At 35.0% G+C, this 21,644-nt stretch overlaps 1 protein-coding gene across 30 annotated transcripts in view; it reads left to right on the plus strand.

Annotated features, from left to right (window-relative positions):
* NRXN1 (neurexin 1) overlaps positions 1–21,644 on the plus strand; it is a 1,144,745-nt gene that overhangs the window by 400,598 nt on the left and 722,503 nt on the right. For 14 of the 30 annotated variants that reach the window (XM_037745697.1, XM_017548539.1, XM_017548543.1 and 11 more), the window contains 2 exons: positions 18,285–18,586; positions 20,651–20,695. In XM_037745697.1, the coding sequence (XP_037601625.1) occupies positions 18,285–18,586; positions 20,651–20,695 (347 nt within the window). The remainder of the gene's footprint in view (positions 1–18,284; positions 18,587–20,650; positions 20,696–21,644) is intronic. The other 16 variants (XM_037745709.1, XM_017548544.2, XM_037745703.1 and 13 more) reach the window with 2 other exon arrangements.

The raw sequence follows: 21,644 nt of genomic DNA on the forward strand, positions 1-21,644 counted from the left end.
TACTTCTCATGTATTCAATATAGTAGTTTTAAAGAATCTGAGGCCGCTTTACATTATTTTAAGATCATGTTTGATGCAATTTGTTGGAATACATCTCACAGTTAAATAGAATATAACTTAGTTTTATTTCCTTGAATAGACCAATATACCCTTGACAGGTAGTATAAAACAAACCCTTTTTACAAGAAGTCTTTTACCTCCCACCGCCACATATTGGTCTATTTGATAGGGAGGAAAAATAGAAATGTCTAGTGATAGACCATTCCCATCCCTATTTCCTCCTCTATACTAAACCTGAATAGGGCTTTCCAAATGCTTAACTGTGCATATTTCTACATTGAAATGATTACCTTCCATTTTGGAAGATTGCATTGTTCAAAATAATAATACTAATAACAGAAAAAGATGACATGCAATTCTCCCTAAACCCATGCCATTCAATAACTCAGCACTCACTTTCAGATAGATATTCTAATAAAATTATAAGGAATTTCTTTTTCTTTTTCCAAGGCCTTTTATAAGCTGGCCTGAAACAAATGTATTTACTTCATTTGCCGTTATTCTTCATGATGCCACCTTAGTTTTAGTCAAATGTCATTAATAATTGTATTTCTCACTTCAAAACCTTCACTCATTTTTATATCCTACTCTGGAGGATCTTTTCTTCAAATGTCCTAAATTTTAAATCTGTCCTTTTTCAAGATGCTAGCTAAGTTTTGCCTTGTAATGAAATGTATTTCAATACTTCAGAAATACTTTTTTCTTCCTTTTAAGTTCCATAGCTTTTACATGTCTTGTCTCCCTGCTTTGCATTGTAAATATCTTGTAAACTGGATCCCTATCTAATTCAGCTTTGTCTTCTCCAAAGCAATTAGCATGGTGCCTCATGCATAGTAGGCCTTTAATATCTGTTTTTTGATTAGTGAATGAATTAATTTTTCAGGGCTTCCATGACTTACTTTGCAAGCAATACATTATAAAATAGTTCTTACAGTTTTCAAGTGAAATATAACAATTAAAAATATGTATTTTCCCTTGAGACTTTATTCGGTCCATTATATGTCCACATACAGATCTTGATTCAGGGAAATCTGTGGGATTGCATACATGTACATAAGTATAAGAGAATATGTTTTTTCAGAAAGCAGAACTAACAGCATCAAGAAGGGTAAATGCAGACGCAAGAACTCAGTGGATGTCAGGGAGTTCTCTATAGGCAACACCTATAGCAGCATTGTGCTTTGGAGGCTCGGAGTGGCTATTCTGCTGAATAACTGAATATTCTCAGAGCCAAGATTCATGACCTTGAGCATAGCAGACCTTTTCTACTGAATATCATCTTATTCCAAGGCAAGCTAAATTATTCTTTCCAGTTGCCAAGAAAACCTCAAAACTTTCAAACCATTTTGCCCTAAGAGATGCCTCAAATCTGTTAAGGCTGCCCACAGCACCAAGAGGCCACAGAATGCAGGGGAATTGCTGGGAAGCATAAAACTTTCCATTTTGTACAGAATTCTGATGTCTCTGGATTGCATGCCAAATACAAAAAGAACTCTGACCTGAGGTAGCAAAGGCAGAAGGGCTTCTTCTGTGCCTTCCTTGAATCTGAGCTAGATGGGGAATAAAGGATTTGTTTCACTGAAGAGAATCATACATATTGCCAGAGTCAGGGACTTTCAATCTTGACCCACCTGCCTACTCTTGCATTTTCTCTCATTCCAGCTTCCACAGAGCCTGCTTTTTAATTAGTCTAACATATAACAGCAAATGAGGGAAATAGGGAAGAAACTCTTTGTCACCAAATTGAAATACATCTAAAGAAAACACAAGGAAAAATATATTAAAGGCTTTGTGAAGAGGCTTTTAGTCAACATTTGGTGTGTTTAAAATCCTGAGCCAATTGTTTATTAAGACAAAGCAGCAAGGGAAGCAAAAACCATTTCTTTGTGCATTTGTCTATTAGAAGAAGGAAAAGCAGCTTAGACACTTAAAATTTCAGCCTGCAGTGTACAGATGTGTCAACTTGCTATAGAAAGATGAGCCTAACCAAAAAGTTACTGATGGATGGGGTGTCTACCCTTCTCATAAATTGTTTCAGGACTAGCTCTTGCTCTGTGTCTTTATTTCTTTATCTGTTTATGTTATCCCAGGACTTTCTTCTGTGACGTTCTCTTTAGAATATAGTATCAACTGTTGCCTTCTTTGAATGTCTACATAAGGTTTCATTAGAAATACTTAAAGCATATCTGTTTGTAGAGTGAGTTTTAAAGATTGGCTACCATTTTAAATTTAGAAAAACTGGAAAATAATTGAATTTAGCTAATTAGAGATTTCTCTGTATTTGGGGAAATGTGATTGTCTAAGTCAGTAGCAAGATACAATCCTGTATTACTCTCAGATGATATTTCCTTTGGAAAGGCGGTATGTAATATCAGCAAAGGTATTCATTCATGTGGGATTGAGTATTCATTCATGTGGTTTTATGTAAATATTGGCCGTTACGAGGAAAACTGTGAATTAAAGTCAGATACTTGCAAAGGTCAGTCTGATAATATAACATCTAAGCATATATTAATTGGGAAAACAGAGATGGAAATGCATTTAAGTGTTTCTCTTTTATAAGAGAAAATATGCCAGTCTCCTGATAAGTTACACAAGCAATATGCAAATTTAAGGTAAAATTATACATACATCATATCTAAAGTATAATTTTAGCTTAAAGAACCATAAGGTTTTGTGATATTATTACAGTAATTTTATGCAGTTATAGAGCCACAGATATTCCACATTGAATGCCTAGGTTGTATCTCTCTAAACTCTGGGTTTTTAACATTTTCACATATTAGAATCACCTGGGAAGCTTCTGAAAATCCCAGTGCCCAAGTAATATGGTGACAATTAAAAGAGAACATTGAGTTGGGGTCTGGGACCAAGACATTACTATTTTTTAATGCTCTTTAGTTGGTATTGTTTTGATGTTAATTTGGCAACCCTTATGAATAATGTATATTTCATCACATCACCTTAACCTGATATACCTGGTAATTGTTAGCATTTGCTAATAATCAACTTCTTGTCAAAACTGTGACATGTATTTAATATAATTTTTATTACAAAATGATATAATAGAGTCTGTTCCTATGTGGGCAATACTATCAAAATAAAATCTATTATCTGTTTTTAAGTAGGAATATTTGAATATTTGAGTCAAAGACATAATAATAATATATAAAAACAGACTACACAAAACAAATTTTGATGTTGAGAAGCTTAACATAATTAGTGCAAATATGGTGAGGTAGTTGGAATGATTACTTCACATTGACATTGTAAATGAGAAAAATGATAGTAATATTGTCTGTTGATATAAAATTTATAAAGTGATACAGTTATATATTTTCTCTATGAGTTATAAAATTAGGTATCTAGGAAAGGGATCAAATTAGGATGGAATGTCATAATGAGAAAATAGACTGCTATGCATTTTACAGAATGAATATTTCCATCCTGAAACTGTGAAGATGTCCATTTAAACCTATCCAAAATAGCATTAAAAGTGCAGAAAAGTGTCTAGGCACGGGGGCTGTAATCTCAGCACTTTTGGAGGCCAAGGCAGGCAGATCACTTGAGGTCAGGAGTTTGAGACCATCCTGGCCAACATGGTGAGACCCTGTTTCTGCTAAAAATACGAAAATTAGTCGAGCATGTTGGTGGGCGTCTGTATCCCAGCTACTCCGGAGGCTGAGGCAGGAGAATCTCTTGAACCCAGGAGGTGGATGTTGCAGTGAGCTGAGATTATGCCACTGCACTCCAGCCTGGGTAACAGAGCAAGACTCTGCCTTAAAAATAAATAAATAAATAAATAAAAATGCATAAAAGTGTGATAGGGAATAGGATTTAGGGTCCGAAATCCAAGTTATACTCCAAGGCATTCATAAGCTGAGTGGTTTTTGCCAAGTCTATTAACTTCTCTGGACATTCATTTTCTTATGCATAAAATGGAAAGGTTGAATAACATTTGTGTTTTTCAAAGTTTGGGTGGTGACATTAGTGGATTGTGAAATCAATTTAGAAGAATTTCTATTTCTATCAAAGTAGAAGAGTGTATTGAGGGTAGAAAGCTTAGGTATTGTCTATGTGTCCTGAGTAACTGGGAAGAAATTTGTGAAAGCCCTTGAATAGAAGGCCTCTTTTCCTTGTATAGTTTTGTGAATTGTTGGTAGGGAAGGAATATAGTATGGGGAATGGAGGAGGAGGCAAATGGGGTACAAAATATATCAAATGTTCTTTCCGTATACTGTCAAGGAAAATGATATTTAAAAGGAAAAATAATTTGTTTTAATATGGAGTTGGTTTACCCACAAGTAGAAAAGAAAACAACTGAAAAAAGCAATTACAGCCTGTGAATGTGGAATGTATCCTATCCATGAGACCGGAGAACCCTCACTCTGAGAAGTGAATGGATGTATTGTGAATTATAGCTACATATTCAAGAGGTGATATTATTCAGCTTGGCCAGAATGTTCTCTAACCAGTGAAACTGCTTCCAAATTAAACAGTGAGAATGTGCTCTGCTTTTTGATTGATTCTGTTACAATTTGTCTATTTTCTTGTGTGTTTTGTGCTATTTGTTGGGATGTGAGTTCTTTCCATGGAGAATAAAATGAGAGAAGACCCATTACTTTACTAAAAATCAAAAACAAAAGCTCCAAAACATTGAATTGTAAGCTAAACTGGTCACTGGAATAACTAGAAACTAAAAAATAATATGTTAGCAAGAGATCCACCCCAATATTACTAAAGCATAACTGTGGGTAGGAGGGCTGGAAATACGCTCCTGTAGAATGTTTTCCAGGTGATTCTGATGATCATCTGTTTTGGGTCAACTGATCTAGAGACCAAGTGTCTCATCCCAACTTTACCTGTGCACCAGAGAAAATCTCATAAACTTTATGGACCTCCTTCTTCTAATTATAAAGTTTATAATTCTGTGTTTTGCTTAGATCTCTGACAAAGATTCACAATTTAAAGCTTGTCACAGTTCTCTGAAATTTATTATTTGCCTTGGATCCTAAGATCTAAATTTATGTCAAAGGTAAAACCAAAAAACACATGATAATAATTTCTTCATCCTAGGAAGGATTTTTTTTTTTTTAATTCTAGGTCTAAATAATAACTTGTTGACCTGCCAGGTGCTAATGAATAATTAGGCTGTCTCCTCACAACCATTCCCCTGTGTGTCCCTGCTTTATAATCTTGCCCCCTCCTCCCTATTCCATCCACAAAGACTGGTCTGGGAATTGGCTTGTAACACAAGTGGAGCCATCCAAGTTTTCTGATTTGGGGAATTCAGTACTTGAAAAGAATTACTTTGAGTTCACTGGAGCTGAATTGTATGAGAGGTACAAGCCTAGATGAGACCAAGAACTGTGAGTTCAAGAGTTTGGGTTTACCCAGAGTGTCTTCCTCTCCAACAATGGGTGGTTTAAGAATTCCTTCTATTCTTTGAGTTACCTCAAGTCTTTCTCATAAATTTTGTGTGTTTGCACGGAATATGGAACTCTATTGAGCTTGGGACAAGAATAAAACCCTAAGGAATCCATCTTATATAATGAACTGACTTCTCTCCTATGCATCGAGAATGGTGCTGGTTTTATACTACCCTTTAGATAACTGAGAAAACAGTACTCAAATCAGATAAGGAACATGGAATGAAAAATGCTGAGCTAGAGAATGTTGATTAATTATGTTTTCAATACAGCTATAATAGGATGGGATAAAGGGAGCTTATGGAAGACCCAGAATATAATTAGTAATAATAGTTTCCTATCTTTATATTAAATATCCTAATTTAAAAAAAATCTGAAAATGCAGCATAACAGAGTATCTATGTTCATTATTTGAAGGAAAGTCAGACTTAGCTATATATTCTGCTCTTGGACACATAGCACCAACCATAAGGTGAGGAAGTGAACTTAGGGCTTCTAATTTTAAATTATGGACTCTATCTCTAGGAAAACACTAGTCAGTATTGACTGATCCTTCTACACTTTTATTGGAGAAATGTGTATAATCTCAAAGTAAGACTTACAGTATGTAATATTAGCTTTCTCTTAAAATATTTTATTTTTCTATGCATATATATGCATTTAAATTTGGGGACAAATAATCAAAATCAATCTGTAACATTCTAGCAAATATGTTGAAGGTGTTCTTTTCTGGGCTGTGGAAGAAAGGTGATTAGGAATAGGAAATTTACATCTAGTAGGATGTGAATTGTCTTTCCATATTCCGTTGTCTTTCTGAATTTGTAAGTCCTCATAGAATAAGAGGAGAGCTAGCTGTAGAAGCATAGAGGTAGGGGTTGCTATGGGAAGTTCCTTTTAAAAGCAGCAGGCATCAGAAATATTTAAAGACATTTTAACTCTAGCGTGTTGCCTGATTTTGACAGCAGGAAAGCAATTGAGTTTGGCACAGAGTTGGGCTTCAAAAAGTGTTTATTGAATGAATCAGTGAAACAGTGGCTCAATAAATCAAGAATGTTACAGAACCAAAGAGTTTTAGAATTGGAAGAAACACTGGAGATCACTTAGTCTGGCTGTGTCACTTTGCCAAAAAGGAAAATGAGGCCCAGTGAGGCTCAGTAGGGTGGTCAAGGGCAGAGCTGAAAAGTGCCCAAAAAGAAACCAGTGTTCCACTCACATAATTCTTAGCTTGAGGCATTTCCCTGAGCAAATTAAAAAAAAAATAATTAAGCATTTTATAAAATTATTTTTCAAGTCACTCAGGCACAAACTTGTTAAAATTATCAATAGAAACAGGTACTTTTTTCTTTCTTTTTTCTATTTACAATACTTCCATGTCATTCTTATGTCATGAACCTTAAATAACCAAGTGCTCCTAGAGTTACGTGATTTTCCAGTTAATAAAACATTTGGTTAAAAAAGCTGATTTTTTAAAACTGCTGGGTAGTGTTTTTAAATGTAGTGGTTACTTTAATAATAATGATTATAACATCTAACAATGATTGTCCACCATATGTTGAATGGAGTTTTTTCTTATAAAATTGTTGATTAGAACCTTCTGAAAGAAAATAATTTAGCCTTCGTTGCAAATGGAGCCTCCCCAAAGTGGCCAGTTATCATTCTCAGCATTTACTAGAGGACAGAAACACTGACCCTTCAACTACTTCTAACTTCCCATTTCCCACCTTCCTTATCTACCTAAGAAGTGAGGGAGATAAACAAAGAGTCTTTAATGCATAGGCCCTGTGAAAACATATTGTTAATAAAGAGGTGGTTTTTTGTTGTTTTTTGTTTTTTGTTTTTTGTTTTTGTTTTTGTTTTTTAACCCAAGGTAACTGAGGGAAAGAACGATCACAGAATCACATGTAGGGCTTGTGTATGCCTGCAAAAAATGAAAGCTGGTGTTCTGCATTCCCATTTGTATGCATCAGACTTGCTGGCCTGCCCCATACCTTTGTGAGGGGGAAAGAGTACTGGCAGGGGACAAGAAGAATTCAATCTGTATTCTCAACATTTGGTGGAGCCAGAATGCCTATAGACATGCATAAAGGAGCTATTCCTTTGAGGCTTTGGCTTGAGCTAGCTAGCCAGTATTACTCACGAGAAGTCCACCTGCTGGGCCAGGGGATTATAATAGTCAGATGCCGTGGGATGTTATGTGAAGGTTAGAGCTAGGAGATGAGCTGAGGGATGAGCCAGATGAATTTCTCCTTCTCTTGTTGTTGACTGCTGTTGGGAGGTCACACGGAGCACTCATGAGTCTATCGCATGACAGATATCAGAGGTCAGTAAGGGTGAACCAGAGGAGCAGGTAAAGCACACAAGAGGACTACATGAATAACTACTGCTCTTTTCTCTTCCCCCCATCAGCTCCATCCCAATAAACTGGAAGGGACAGGTCTTGAGGAGGGGTGATGGTGAGGTACCTAAAGATACATGTATCTTCTTCCTCCACTTCAACTCAAAATTATGACATGACTAACTTATAAATTACCCCAAACTTTTACTAACCAAAAGTGACCACAAGTTCGATGATTCTACCCAAGATATTAAGAGATGGGGAAAAGAAATAACTTAATGTTTAAAAGCAGTAATGTCCCACAAATATATCCCATGGATTGACAGTCTTTAGAAAACTTATTATACATACATTGTTTAATCCTTACAACTACCCTATAAAATAGATCCTAATAGTATTGTTTTCATTTACTGATAAGAAAACTGGGACTTTAAGGTGATTATTTACCCAAGTGCTCACAATATGAGTGGGATTTGAACCCAGGTGTGTATGACTTCATGGCCCATACTTCTATGTTCTATAACTTCATAAATGTTGGACTCACTGCTATCACTTCCATGCCTACCCATAGTTTATATTCCACACAACAGCCAGACTTACCTTTTTTGGATGTAAATCAAACCATGTCACCTCCCAAACTACAAAACTCTAGTTAGCTTCCAATTGTGCATGGAATAAAATCAAAAAGTTTGACCAAAATTTAGAAGGACTTAAATGACATAGCCCCATCCCACAGCTCTGATTTCATTGTATTCCCACATTGCACCAGGTCACCATGCTCAGTGCTCACTGGATTATTTTCTATTCTTTCTATTCTTTGTTCAGATCTTCCCACAAGTGGTTCCTCAACATTCAGGTCTCAATTTAATTGTCATTGTCTCATAAAGCTTTCTCAATAATCTAAATCAACTTCCCTTTTCTAGTTGTGCCAAATCACTGTCCTCTAGATTTGCTTGCTCAATATCACAAATAACTCACTTAAACTTTACTCGCTTATGGTGATCTCTTCATCACTGGTTTGATGCGAGTAGAGCCTCTGAGAATCTTATTTGCTGTTGTATTTATAATATCTAGAGTAGTGCCTCCCAATGAACATCTAATATATAATTGTAAAATGAAAAATAACCTCCTTCTCAGTAATAATTTTGGTTAGGGGATTTGTATGTGTTACCTTTGAATTCAATGCTTTTTCTGTGTTATAATCAAACATATGCCATAGGTTTTCAGTATCCCTTCTTTTTTACTTCTAGTTAAAGAATGGTATTCAACAATTCACGTGTTCCTATTTATTACTGATTTTAGGGTATACTGACCTACTTATTTGCATTATTTTAATAACAGGTTAGCATTCCCTCTGAAAAAAAAATAAACCAAAAAGGTTGGTCAAGCTTTCTATGAAGCAGAGGAGTGGAGTTACAAAAGTACATTTCTTCCCATCCAGCATAATTCCTCATTACATTTATCACATATGTATTACCCTCTCCTCTACTTAAGATGCTGGGGATATCAAGATAATATTAGTTTTTTCTTTATTTAAAAAAACTGCCATTGTTTGTTTTAAAACATAGGAGATTTTGAGTTAGTAGTATATGTTAGAATCCTCCATTTCTAAGTGTTACTATCTTTAGAATGTTCCAAGTTCAAATAACTATAGTAAGTGGAAATGTGACGCCCCAGGCCCATTAGTTTTCATTGAATCAGGTTACATCCAGAATGCATGATAGTATTCAGTTGCAGCAGTATATGAAGAAAGACATTTCTAGTGAGAACCATAAATGTGGTTGCATGAAACTTGTTAAGTGTATTCACTAATGATGATGACTTGTCAGACTATACCAGGAATTATACACCCTTTACATTTATCCAGAAGAGTGGCACTAAGTTTAAAAACCCATGGAGAATTTTACTGTAATACTGCTTAAAGGTGAAACATGTTGAAAATAAAAATTCAGAGATTACTTCCAATGGTTTAAAGCCTGGACTCTCTGCTGGGGTACATATTAAATAGATATTTGACACATCTACACACCGATCAGAGCTCACTGATTCTATTTTTCCCCCCAGGCGTTTCATTTCCAATGAAAAGATGCAAAATAATTCATCTGGATGTTTATTCTTTAAGAACAGTGCCATGATATCAATATATTTTGCCTTTAATACTTATTTCAGATACAAGAGACACAAAAATGTCTATATAATTCTTAAAAGATATTCTAAATTGCAGCAATGTAAGAATCTGTTAATAACAACAAGACTTTCACACTTTAATGTACGGTAGAATCACCTTGGGGATAGGGTTACAATACAAAGTTTGCATCAGTAAGTTGGGGTGGGGGGTTTCTTGAAATTCTAAATTTCTTACAAGCTTTAAGTGATGCTGACACTGTCCTTCACACCACACTTTGAGTAGGAGGTATTGAGAGAATTATTTTGTTAAAGCAATTTCACTTTCACCAACTCTTTCCTCTTCTCTGTGAAATTTCTCCTTTCCTCTGCTGTTACCTTCAAAGATGCTATCATTTACATATATTGAGAAATGCATTCTCTAATTTAGAACAGTATACAAGATGGCCACAATATTTGAATAAATTAAATTATAGATTTTTAGAGTTAGAGACCACCCTAGTCTGATTACAGGGAGAAAGAAGCAATTGACTATTCTTTGGGATTTGTTTAAATAGAGAAATTGCTCAGAATATATATACCAGCCTTGACCAAGCTGGTAATAAGATGATTTCATACTTAAATTTATTTACTTCATATCTATTTCATAAATGGGTACTGTTTATAAATACAAAATACCTATATATCTCCTTGAATATAATTGTATTATTATAATTTACTTCTTTATTAAGTCATCATTAATTGGCACCTAGAAAATTTTAAATCTCTTGCAGAGAATCTTTATAAAGTCCATATTCATGAAGCTACTTTTAATTTTGATTGTGTTCATGATTTCCTTCAAGTTAAAAAATGCTAGCACCTAGTTATTATAGATTCCATTGTTGGGACTTGAATCTGAGTCAGGCCCAGAAATTGAAATGTTGCACACCTAGTGAATGGCCAGGATAATTTGTTCATTACTTTCTCTGTGTGTCTCATTTTATATGCAGAACTGACTAGTCAGTCCGGCCGGCGACAGAATGGCCTGTTTGGTTCCCAGCACTTTGGTCATTTTAATAAATGCAAATCGGTTGCACAATGGCATTGGAAAATTACTAGAGTTTTGGAACATGTCCTACTTTCTTTTGGAGAAATATGATCAAATTTAAGTTGTACTTAGTTTTTGGTAATGAATTAGAAGCTCATTTTATGGCAATATCTGGAAATTAGGAAGAGCCTGAGACTGGTATCAAGAGGGCAAGGATTATGTTCTGACTTTTTCTCAGTCAGTTATGTGACCATAGTTTTGTCTATTGGGCCTTCACACTGTTCATCTAATAAATGAAGGCATTGAACTAAATAATATATAAGTCTATCTTTCTTTTCATATTGAGTGATCTCAAATTTATCATCAAGAGTCCTGGCTCATCTTTTGAGTTATTTGATGGAAGCTTGGGAGTTTATTTCTGGATTGGTCTCGAGGTTTACCTACATGAAATAAACATTGAAGAGTGAATATTTAATAAATCTTGATTACTCACTGCACAACAAGAGAAGTTAGCCTCAGAATTTACATATATTGAATCATAGTTGGTAATTTTAGAATATTTTATAACATCCTAATAGGCAGAAAATCTGATGAAAGAGTGAACTATTCTCCCTTGAAAATATGCTATTTTTCCTTATAGTAATCAATTTATTGTTTTAATTTCTAAGTTACACAGTTTGTGGCAAATAATACTAAATTTCTTAGGGAATGAGGATTTAATTTGATATGAATTTCAATAAGCAGACTTTCCTTTTCTGCTTTTCTAAAGTTGTTTTTATCTTATAGCAGAGAAAGCCAGGCTTATTTATTTTAATAATGCAAACTTCTAATGTGTACATCTGCTTGGTCAAGGATGTTTTTGGCATGATATTCTTGTATATTTGACTTCTAGAATAGAAAATAAATGGAGAAGGGCTCTCACACAAATATCTTTTTTCATTCATTTGTTATTTCATATATTAATTTTAGTTTATTATGTTGAACACAATCTTAAAATCACATAACTATGGTAAAACCTTCCAAACCTGTATAATTTGGGATTATATATATCAAAAGCAATATAATCAAGAATAATAATATTGGCTAGTTTTTTGGCGTATGAAAATGGCCTGACATTCTTCATGTAACTGGGGGCAGTGGGACTTTGTTCTGCCCACAGACATGCTTGTCCTTAGGATGTTGGGTAATTTCCTTGCAAATTATTTATTTGGTGAAGAAGTTTGGTGAATTTAGAAGATGTAGAGGCACTGGGTCAAATTATTGAGATTATATTCTATGTACAGGTAATGCAAAGGAGCTTTGTCCTGAGAATCAATTTCTGTGTGAATTTAGGAAGCCATTTAATCTTTCTTTGTTTATCATTTTTTCCCATAAAGTAGAAATCAGTGATTTCTGGTGTTAAAAGCAATCCATTTGTTCAATCTACCATCTAAGTACTGAATACCTTGTACAACACCCAATTCAGTGATTCAGTTATAGTTAACTTTTTTTTCTGTGATGAGGAGTTTGTTTTTATATTTAAAAAAAAAACCTTAAAGTTGAACTTATTCTCAAAAAATTAGATGAGCAAGAACTGTGAATTTTCTTCTAAGTTATAGAGGGTTTGAAATGGAATAGGAATGAAATTCCATGGCATCCTCTTAAATCTTTTCCTCCAGCTCTATGGAAATATAAAACCAATTATTGTAGAGTATTAGAAAGATGCTTCAAGTTTTTAAGGTTTACTTCTTCTCAATTTTATTATAACATTTCTAAGGTTAGAAATAGCAGCTCTTTTCATCTTGATATCAATCCATTAATCAACACATTTAAGATAGGGACCTTCAAACAATTATTACCATGCAGCATATGTATTTATTTTTTGAAAACTTATGAAATTACTCTTAGGAGCAAATGATAATTAAATGCTATTAATATTCATTGAAAAGTTTTGAAAAGTGACAATTGAAATTATTACTGTTGGTTTTATTTTGGCTTTTACTATTAATAGTAGCATTAATAGGAATAGTGTCTTTCTCATATCACCCAATTTATCAGGAAGAAAATACTTCATCAGGTGAATTCATTTTGTGCTTCATCAGCCAGATTATTCAAACATTTTATTGAAATATAGTATTTATGCTCATAAATGTAGCATGTACAGGTAAATTAATTTTTTGCATACTTGGTATACCCATAAACAACACTTAAATCAAGAACATTAATTGTACCTGAAGAATTCTCCTCACCACTCTCCCCTCTCCATGTCTACCAAGAGCAGCTACTGTCTTGATTGACAACAACAGAGACTAGCTGTGCTTGTTTTCTAAATTTCTATATAAATGGACTCAGAACTATGTTTTCTTTTGTGTCGGGCATTTTTTTCACTCAGCATTATTACTGTGAGATTTATCTGTATTTCTATTGCAATTGCAGCTCATATATTCACATTGTTATTTAATATTCTACTGTGTGACTAGACTGAAATTGATCCATTCTACTATTAGTTGTTATTTTAGTAGTGTTCAATTTCAAGCTATTATAAGCTGAGTACCACTATAAACAGTCTAGTATGCTATGCTAATAATATGTGTATATTTTTTTTGTTAGCTATATGCTTATGTGTGGAATTGGTGGATCATAGGGTAGGCACAAGTTCAGCTGTAAAAGAGAATGCCAAACAATTTCACAAAATAGTTCTCACCAATAATGTATGAGAGTTCTGGTTGCCCCACATCATCTGAATTTTTGACACTGGATTTTTTTTTTTTTTTTTCATTATACTCATCCTGGTGGAGTGTAGCATTATTTCATTATGGTTTTTGACTGCATTTCTTTGAAGATAGACTTTTATCCTTTAATGTCTGTTCAAGTATTTTATCCTTTTCTTCCCATTGTCTTGTGTTGTGCTTTTGTTGTTGTTGTTGTTGTTGTTGTTGATTTGTATGAGGTCTTGATGTATCCTGATATAAGTGTTTATTGACATTCACATGGTTATGGCTCTAATTTCTTTTTCATTTTTGTTGTTTTAGCACATATCAGAAATGCAAAAGTTATTTGGGACTTGTATTTAAAAATGGACATAGATTTATTCTTTAAATGTTCAGAAACACATACGTAAACACTGCCACTTAGTATTTGATATAGAATAGCACAAAACTTACAAAGACTATAAGGTAGCAAATAATTAGATGAAACATCTTATATTGTGAAAAACAGTGATTTTTGTATTTTCATGTAGTATATATGTTCTTTCATGAAAAAGAACCAAAACTATGTGGTTGCCTTTAATGTAAATTTAAATTGCTTAAATTTGGAATTAAACAATGTGAAAGAAATGACATATTTTCATTTGAAGTATATCATAGTGTTAAAAAGACATCATAGACTATCATAGTGTTAAAAAGACAACACCCATATAACTTCAAAGCTTATGATATAGTGAATTTCAAACTGTTTATTATTTTTCTCCTTGGGTCTGTCACATTTTCTGGCAAACAGAACCTTTGTTGAGATTTGTTCCGAGTTATGCAGGTTTGAAATGATGCAAGATGTCTTGGATAAAATTCTACAGTCTTCTTACTGGACCAAACCTCTTCAAGCTCCAAAACTTTGTAGTTTATTTATTTAAGTGGAACCTTTTTTAATATATTACATGCTTCCCTGCCTTTTAAAACTGAGCAGACTAAAACACAATTACAATTTTCATACTAAGACATACCTTCACACACTGTTTTTTTTTTTTTTCTTTCTTTCGCAATGCTGTATGTGACTTCTTTCTGACTCACAGGTGGCCTGGCATATTAGACAGAAACTAGATTAGTAGTCTCAATCCTAGTCCCACCTCTGTTACTGACACATTTTGTGAATTTTAGGGTCATTTAAACTCCATGATCCTCACTTTCTTAATAATGTAAATTAATGGGTAGGGCTACATGAATGTCTTTAAGGCTCCCGCTGACTCAGAGATCTATTCTACTTATTCAATGAAACTGTAAAATTTTGCAAATATCAGATTCCAATAAGTGGATCTCTCCTGTGTGTGTGTGTGTCTGCCAAGATTTATCACAGATTGCCTCTCTAAATTAGGTTCTGCATCATGTAGAATTGATTTTTGGAAGCAAAAGGATGTAAAGACCCAATTTCACTTTTCTCTTATAGATAACTGATTGTCCCAGCAATCTTTATTGACTACTGTATCTTTTGCTAACTTATTTGTAATGGCAGATGATATAAATTGTTTTCATATATGCTTATTAGAATGCACACACACAGATATATATATATATATATGAATTCATACACATTTATATATATGAACTAGAATCCACTTGACTACCTATCATCAAATGAGCAGAACAGTGAGCAATGAGAAATGAGTTGAAGGAATTGGCAAACGTTTATTTTATTGATCATGGTTAACTGTTTCCTAAAGACTGAGACCCAAGTTCTTTATAGAAGGTGAAATTCCCATGGGATTGTATAATGCCAAAAGAAGCTTATTGCAGTTGGTCATATTTTATCTTATCAGCATCAGCAGTGTATAGAATGACTTTCAATAGCCTTGGCAAAGGGTGGAATTAGTCTCTTTTCTTCTAGTTTTATGTCAGTTTGATGGCTGTGAGATGGTATCTAAATATAGTTTGTTTGTATGTTTTACCATTTCCTGAATACTAATAGGATTGAACATCTTTTCATTTATTCATAAGCAACACGTATCTGTTTTTCTATGAAATTACATTTCTTTTGTCTATTTTCTCCATCAGTTGTCTTTATTTTTGTATTGAATCATTGAGGTTCTTGGCATATTCTAGATTATAATCCTAGAATTATAGGATTCTAATTAAAATAAAATGAAAATATTTTCTCCATATTGTTATTTAACTTCTTACTCCATGGTATTACTGATGAACCAATATTCTTAATTTTAATGTGGATGAATGTATGAATACATCCTTTTACCTCAATATCTCCTCATTTTACCTATCCTAATGCATTTTCTTAATTCCATAATTTTGTAATAAATGTCCATCTTTACACAGGCAACTTCATCTTCTTTCTCTGGCATATCGTGGCTATTTGGGACCCTTTTTTTCTCAAAAATTGTGAAGAATCAGCTTTTTACATTTACTTTTAAAATTTATTGAGATTTTTATTGGGATTTTTACTGAATCTATAAATCTATTACATATGTTGAAACATTGATTGTCTCTAGTACACAGAGCCCTAAATTCTTTCTAAAGTATCTTATTAAGCCAAATAACTTTTGTAGATTAGTCTTTCACTTTGTGCAATATATTTATTTACATGACATGATTTTCTTCATTTATAATCTTTATGATGTTCCTATGTTTTTCTTGTCTTCCTGCATTAGTTACAATTTCTAGGATTGAACAGAAATGTTGACTGTGGGAATCCTTGTCCTGTTTCTTATCTTAAAGAGAATATTCAAGATTTCACAATAACATATGATTTATGTTGTTTGTTTTAGATTGTTTATCACATTTATCACATTAATTAGGCAAGCAGAAAGACATTTACTATTTCTCACCAACACATCAACTTTACCAGATGCCTGCACAGTATTTTCTCATTGTATTTTCACATTCATTCTGAAAGATTGGTATCTCTAACCATTTTCAGAAACCGAAATTTGAAAAGCTCCATAGTTGTTCTAGTGACAGCTAGTGGCCAACCTGGAATCCAAACTCATATTTTGGCCCACATTTTTCTCTCAGGATAATATAGCTATGCTTGTTCCTAATATTGGACCACTTGCCATATTGGACTGACCAGGGGAGCAGACACCTGAGCTATAAATTTCTGAGACAGTAATTAAGTCCATTGTATTCACTTCATTATCCCTAATGACTAGTACTGGGCTTAATCTTTGGAAGGTGCTCAGCCAATATTTTGAGTGTTTGATCGGAGGGATTCACGATTACATGTTGGGATGTCCTTCCTGTGACTCTTACTCAGAATTATTTGGCCTGACTGACAGTCTTGACAAATAACTTACTTATAGTCAATGACTAATATTCTAGGGCTCAATTCCTTGTGAAAATCTCTAGGTGCTCACCATGTTATTTAGTGCCATAGTTTGACTATCTGTAGCCACTGATGGGATCTACATCCAGGAGGGCAGGTCATCTGGCATGATGAGCTGAAACTGATTTGAGCTCTGATTCCAGGACATGAGTTATTTGACAATCAAATGAAAATAGTCCTGAGATTAAAAACCTATTATAGGGGAGAGCATAACACCTGCTGGTGCATCAACCCTATCGTGGTCATAATAGTGATAGCATGTTGCCAGTGGGAGAGATTAAGTTTCTCCAGTACCTTTTATAATTATATGTTTATCGTTTATCAGAAGCTGATTCGCAACCATACTGTCTCATTTTTCTTGGCACAGCATCGTTATTATCTAGAAAGTCAAGGAGGCTTATGCCTTACAGTTTTCCTTTGGTTAAACTTACTTCATCAGTGGGAGAAGACTGCTCTTTCCAAATAGCCACCTTTCTGTTTGATCCGTCTAGCATCTTGTGAGATCCACATTGTTACCCCTAAGCATGGTAAAGACTAAGATACGTAGAAAATATTGAGACTTCATGTACATGCTATCCCCATGATGATGTGCTAGAATTCTTACCAATGTCATAACAGGCAGCCCAGCCATCTGCTTGGCTAGACCAGGGAATGAACCAGTAATCCAGCTGACTCCATTAGACTTTCTACCGCTACTCCCTCCATCCAGAGAGAAAAAATGCACGTGGTCTGTAGCAGATCTGTTTACTCCCAGACCAGATTATATCTTTTTTTTCATTTCTCCTCACCAGATAATTTGTTATAGTCTCTCAATAATAAAACTGTTTGTCTCTGCATTGAAAAAGATCTTTGAATATAAATGTCTCTCTGAAAATAAAAATAATTGCTCAGTTGGATGGAGAGAATGTTGAAAACATCTTGGAATCCATTGTTGTCAGCAGAGTGGAACCATCCAATATGCATTTATGGTAACCTGATTCATGCCCTGGAGACATCACAGAGCTACTTTCTCTGATCAGAGCTCTTGCAGTGTTACTGAAAAATTAATTGAATTTTCAAGAATGTCAGCTTTAGCTACTGCAGTTGATGTTCCAATAGTTGAGGAGATTTATTAAAAATATACTGCCACCTACTGTACTGTTTGTCTGAGACAGGGTTCATGTCATGAAATCTAATTAAGCAGGGTTAATTTGGGGGGTGATTAGCTATTGTTTCTGTTAAGATATGCTAATCTGCATAGTGTATTTGTTTACTTATGTATGTATCATCTGTTTTCCTCCAGGAAAAGAAGAATATATTGCCACGTTCAAGGGATCTGAATACTTCTGCTACGACTTGTCTCAAAACCCCATTCAAAGCAGCAGTGATGAAATAACTCTGTCCTTTAAAACCCTTCAGAGGAATGGACTGATGCTTCACACTGGGAAATCGGCTGATTATGTCAATCTTGCCCTGAAAAATGGAGCTGTCTCTCTGGTCATTAATTTGGGATCAGGGGCCTTTGAAGCACTAGTGGAGCCTGTGAATGGAAAGTTTAATGATAATGCCTGGCATGATGTGAAAGTCACCAGGAATCTGCGTCAGGTAACAGCGCAGTGGATAAGAGAGTAACTGGCTTTGTTTCTCGCTACAGCTGTGTATGTGGTACTTGAAAACTCTAACAACATGATACAGGGCTCCTCAGTGTCACTTGCAAATTAGCTTTTTCTTCTTCTGAGATGAATCTTCCTGCCATACTTGAGCAGGGGCATATCTAGAAAGTTATGGGGGCCCAAAGTCTATTTTGATACAGGAACCTATGAAAATTTCTAAAAGGGCTGCAAGGATATCCCCTGAGACCTGCCCTTCCTGTGATGTGTGTGATTTTGTTGTGTTTTTGGTTTTTTGTTTGTTTGATTTTAAATTATAGTTTTCATGGTGATCATTTGGAAGCATGCACATTGGGGTCATTAAATCACAGTTCCTTTTTTGTAGTAAAAAAAATAGTGTGTGTGATTTGGGATTGTATCAATCCCTACTCCGTCCTCCTGCCACCCCCAAAATGGGGACAAGAAAAGTCCCTGAGGGGAAGAATGACTTTGGGGGCTTACATATCTCCTGAAGGGTCTGTTTTTAAAGATATTTTTATTTTTAGCATAGATACTTTAAGTTAAACCCCAAATGACTCTGGAAAGGGAAGTTCATCCTCCAGGTGCCCGTTTCTACTTGCTCATATTTAAAAAAAAAATCTTTCAAGATGCTATATACTAAGAAAATATCAACTATTTACTAAATTTGTGGGTCCACATATACTGTATGTTTTTAACGGAGACATATGATTACAGTATATATGCGGATGAAATGAATAGATTGTCCTTTTATATTGAACATTATAAGTTTTGGGTATTAAGTGAAACTTTACACTACAATGTATCATTTTGTTAAGTGTTGACAGTAACTAATTTTTTTGCCAAACATGCTGATCTCAAACTAATATCCTTAACGTATTTGTTGTTTCTCTGAACAGTTGCAGAATGACTGGATTGTCTCTGGTTTTCCTTTACCAAAACAGCCCTTTCCTTCAGAGCTGTTAACTGTCTAACCTTTTCTTTCCCACTTCTGAAAAGTTTAAACTATCAGAGCTAGAGAAACAAAAAGGAGCTTTAGGAGTGTAGATTTAGTCTCGCTAAGGCAGACAAGTAAAACTGAAAGATTCTTGAGAACCCCAGGCCTTCCAGATGCTTCCTTGACATAGGAGGGGCCCTGCATGCTTCCGGCTGCCTTGGGAGAGGGTTGACCACCATCAGTATAGCTGTAGACCATGGGTTTCCTATAAGTCTGTCTCTTTGGTTTTCTTTTTTGTTTTTTGTTTTTCTCTCAGATACGCACCAAGAGACTGGAGGCTCATTTGAGAGAAGCACAGAAGGGTGGGGGCTTGAGGAGTCCACTTTCTAGATTTGCCTTTGCTCAGGTTACAAACCAAACTGCGAATTGGTAGCTCAAAGGAAACTGTAGTTATACAGCCGGGGTGCATGTGCAGCAGGACAGACTAAACACAAATCCATTCTACTCATTCTGTGTGTCAGGATCTTTGCTTTGTTTCATTGCAGTAAACTGTGACCCTAAAGTCCATCAATATGACCGAAGGAAGTTTTGAAGTTGAGGAGGAGTCCTTGTATGCTGTAAAATGGAGTAGCAGGGCAATGCTAACTGATTCCTACTAATTTCCTGGGGTTTGGGTGGGCCAGGGTGGAGGAGGGGTCAAGTATGGGCACAGGGCTGCAATGGTCAGCTGAAAAGCTTTAGGCCTTTGAATCCCTTTTAGACTTTTCCAATGTCTCTCAGATGTACTCAGGAAGACAAAGGGAACATTGCCATGTGTCTGTTTCTGTCTGGTAGCAAGTTATGAACAATAATGGCAGGAAAAATATTACCTCTGTGGGAGGCCTACCTGTTAGTCTGCTTTTTTCTTGTAAAATTTTTTTGCCCTTTTTCTATGTTACTAACATGCTTAATAACTAACATGTCATTCATGGAATGTTTCATTCTACTAACCGTTACCTGAATCAAAAAATGTACTAACATGGTAGAGACCATCATATTTTTTAAGTAACGATCGTTATTCTGTTCACAGTTTTTAATTTCCTTTCTCCCCCCTTCTCCACAAAGCACTCAGGCATTGGACACGCTATGGTAAACAAACTACATTGTTCGGTAGATATCATTCTAATTGTTTCTTATTTTGGGTTTGCCGTGTGTTTTCTTTCTTTCTTTTAACTGTAGACATCATTAACAAAAGAGGAACTGCGGTTGGTACTCTTCTGCTTACTTTGACCTCCTTCTTTTCATCTGTTGTTGACCTTCTTATTTTTTACCTGTTCCTGTCAACTTCTGTTTTCCAACTCACCTGTAGGGGCATCGTTAACGTTTCGAACGTTTTGCATCCAGCTGTGGTTAACACGGGATAAGACAAAATGGTGGCTGGCCCGAGTGACCGCAGGCTCAGCCAGTCTCTAACCATTCATGATGCATGGCATGGACACTTGATTTGGGAATGCTGGAGATGCCACACCCACTCATCTTTACGTCATCACAAAGCAGTTGTTTTTATTTGTTTCCTTTGGTTCTCCCTGTTTTCTTTCTTTCCTTTTCTGAACTGTACTGTCCCTCCTGCATGTGCACATCGGCGTGTGCGGCTTCTACTGGTTGTTTTGCCTTTTCTCCCCCTTTGGCATGGACTTAGGCACTTGCATGCTGAACAATTGCTGCTCAACAGTGCCAGTAGTGATGTTGCTGGAAATAGCTTGAGCCTTTTATGTTAACAAGGTGCACGTTGTGATTAGTGAATAACAGACAACTAAACTTTACTAATATGTACACCAGCAAAACTAACCTAGGAAGCATTTTACTAACACCATTTTTGTGTCTGCTCAATAACTTTTGAGTTGCAGTAGGGATGATGCTGACACTAGTTCAATAATCAGTTAACTCTCTAACTAGTTTAGATCTCGTAGGGCTAGTTGAATAGAATCTAAGAATAAACCTCAAACAGACATGAAAATGGGTTCCGTCATAGGTCTAAAAGCAAAAACCAAACAGAAAAAAAAAAAAAAAAAGCCCAAAAAAAAATAACAAAAAATCTACATAATACAGGCATATCTCA

Source organism: Cebus imitator, unplaced genomic scaffold (genome assembly GCF_001604975.1).
Source record: "Cebus imitator isolate Cc_AM_T3 unplaced genomic scaffold, Cebus_imitator-1.0 Scaffold209, whole genome shotgun sequence".
In the NCBI taxonomy this organism is placed as follows: domain Eukaryota; kingdom Metazoa; phylum Chordata; class Mammalia; order Primates; family Cebidae; genus Cebus; species Cebus imitator.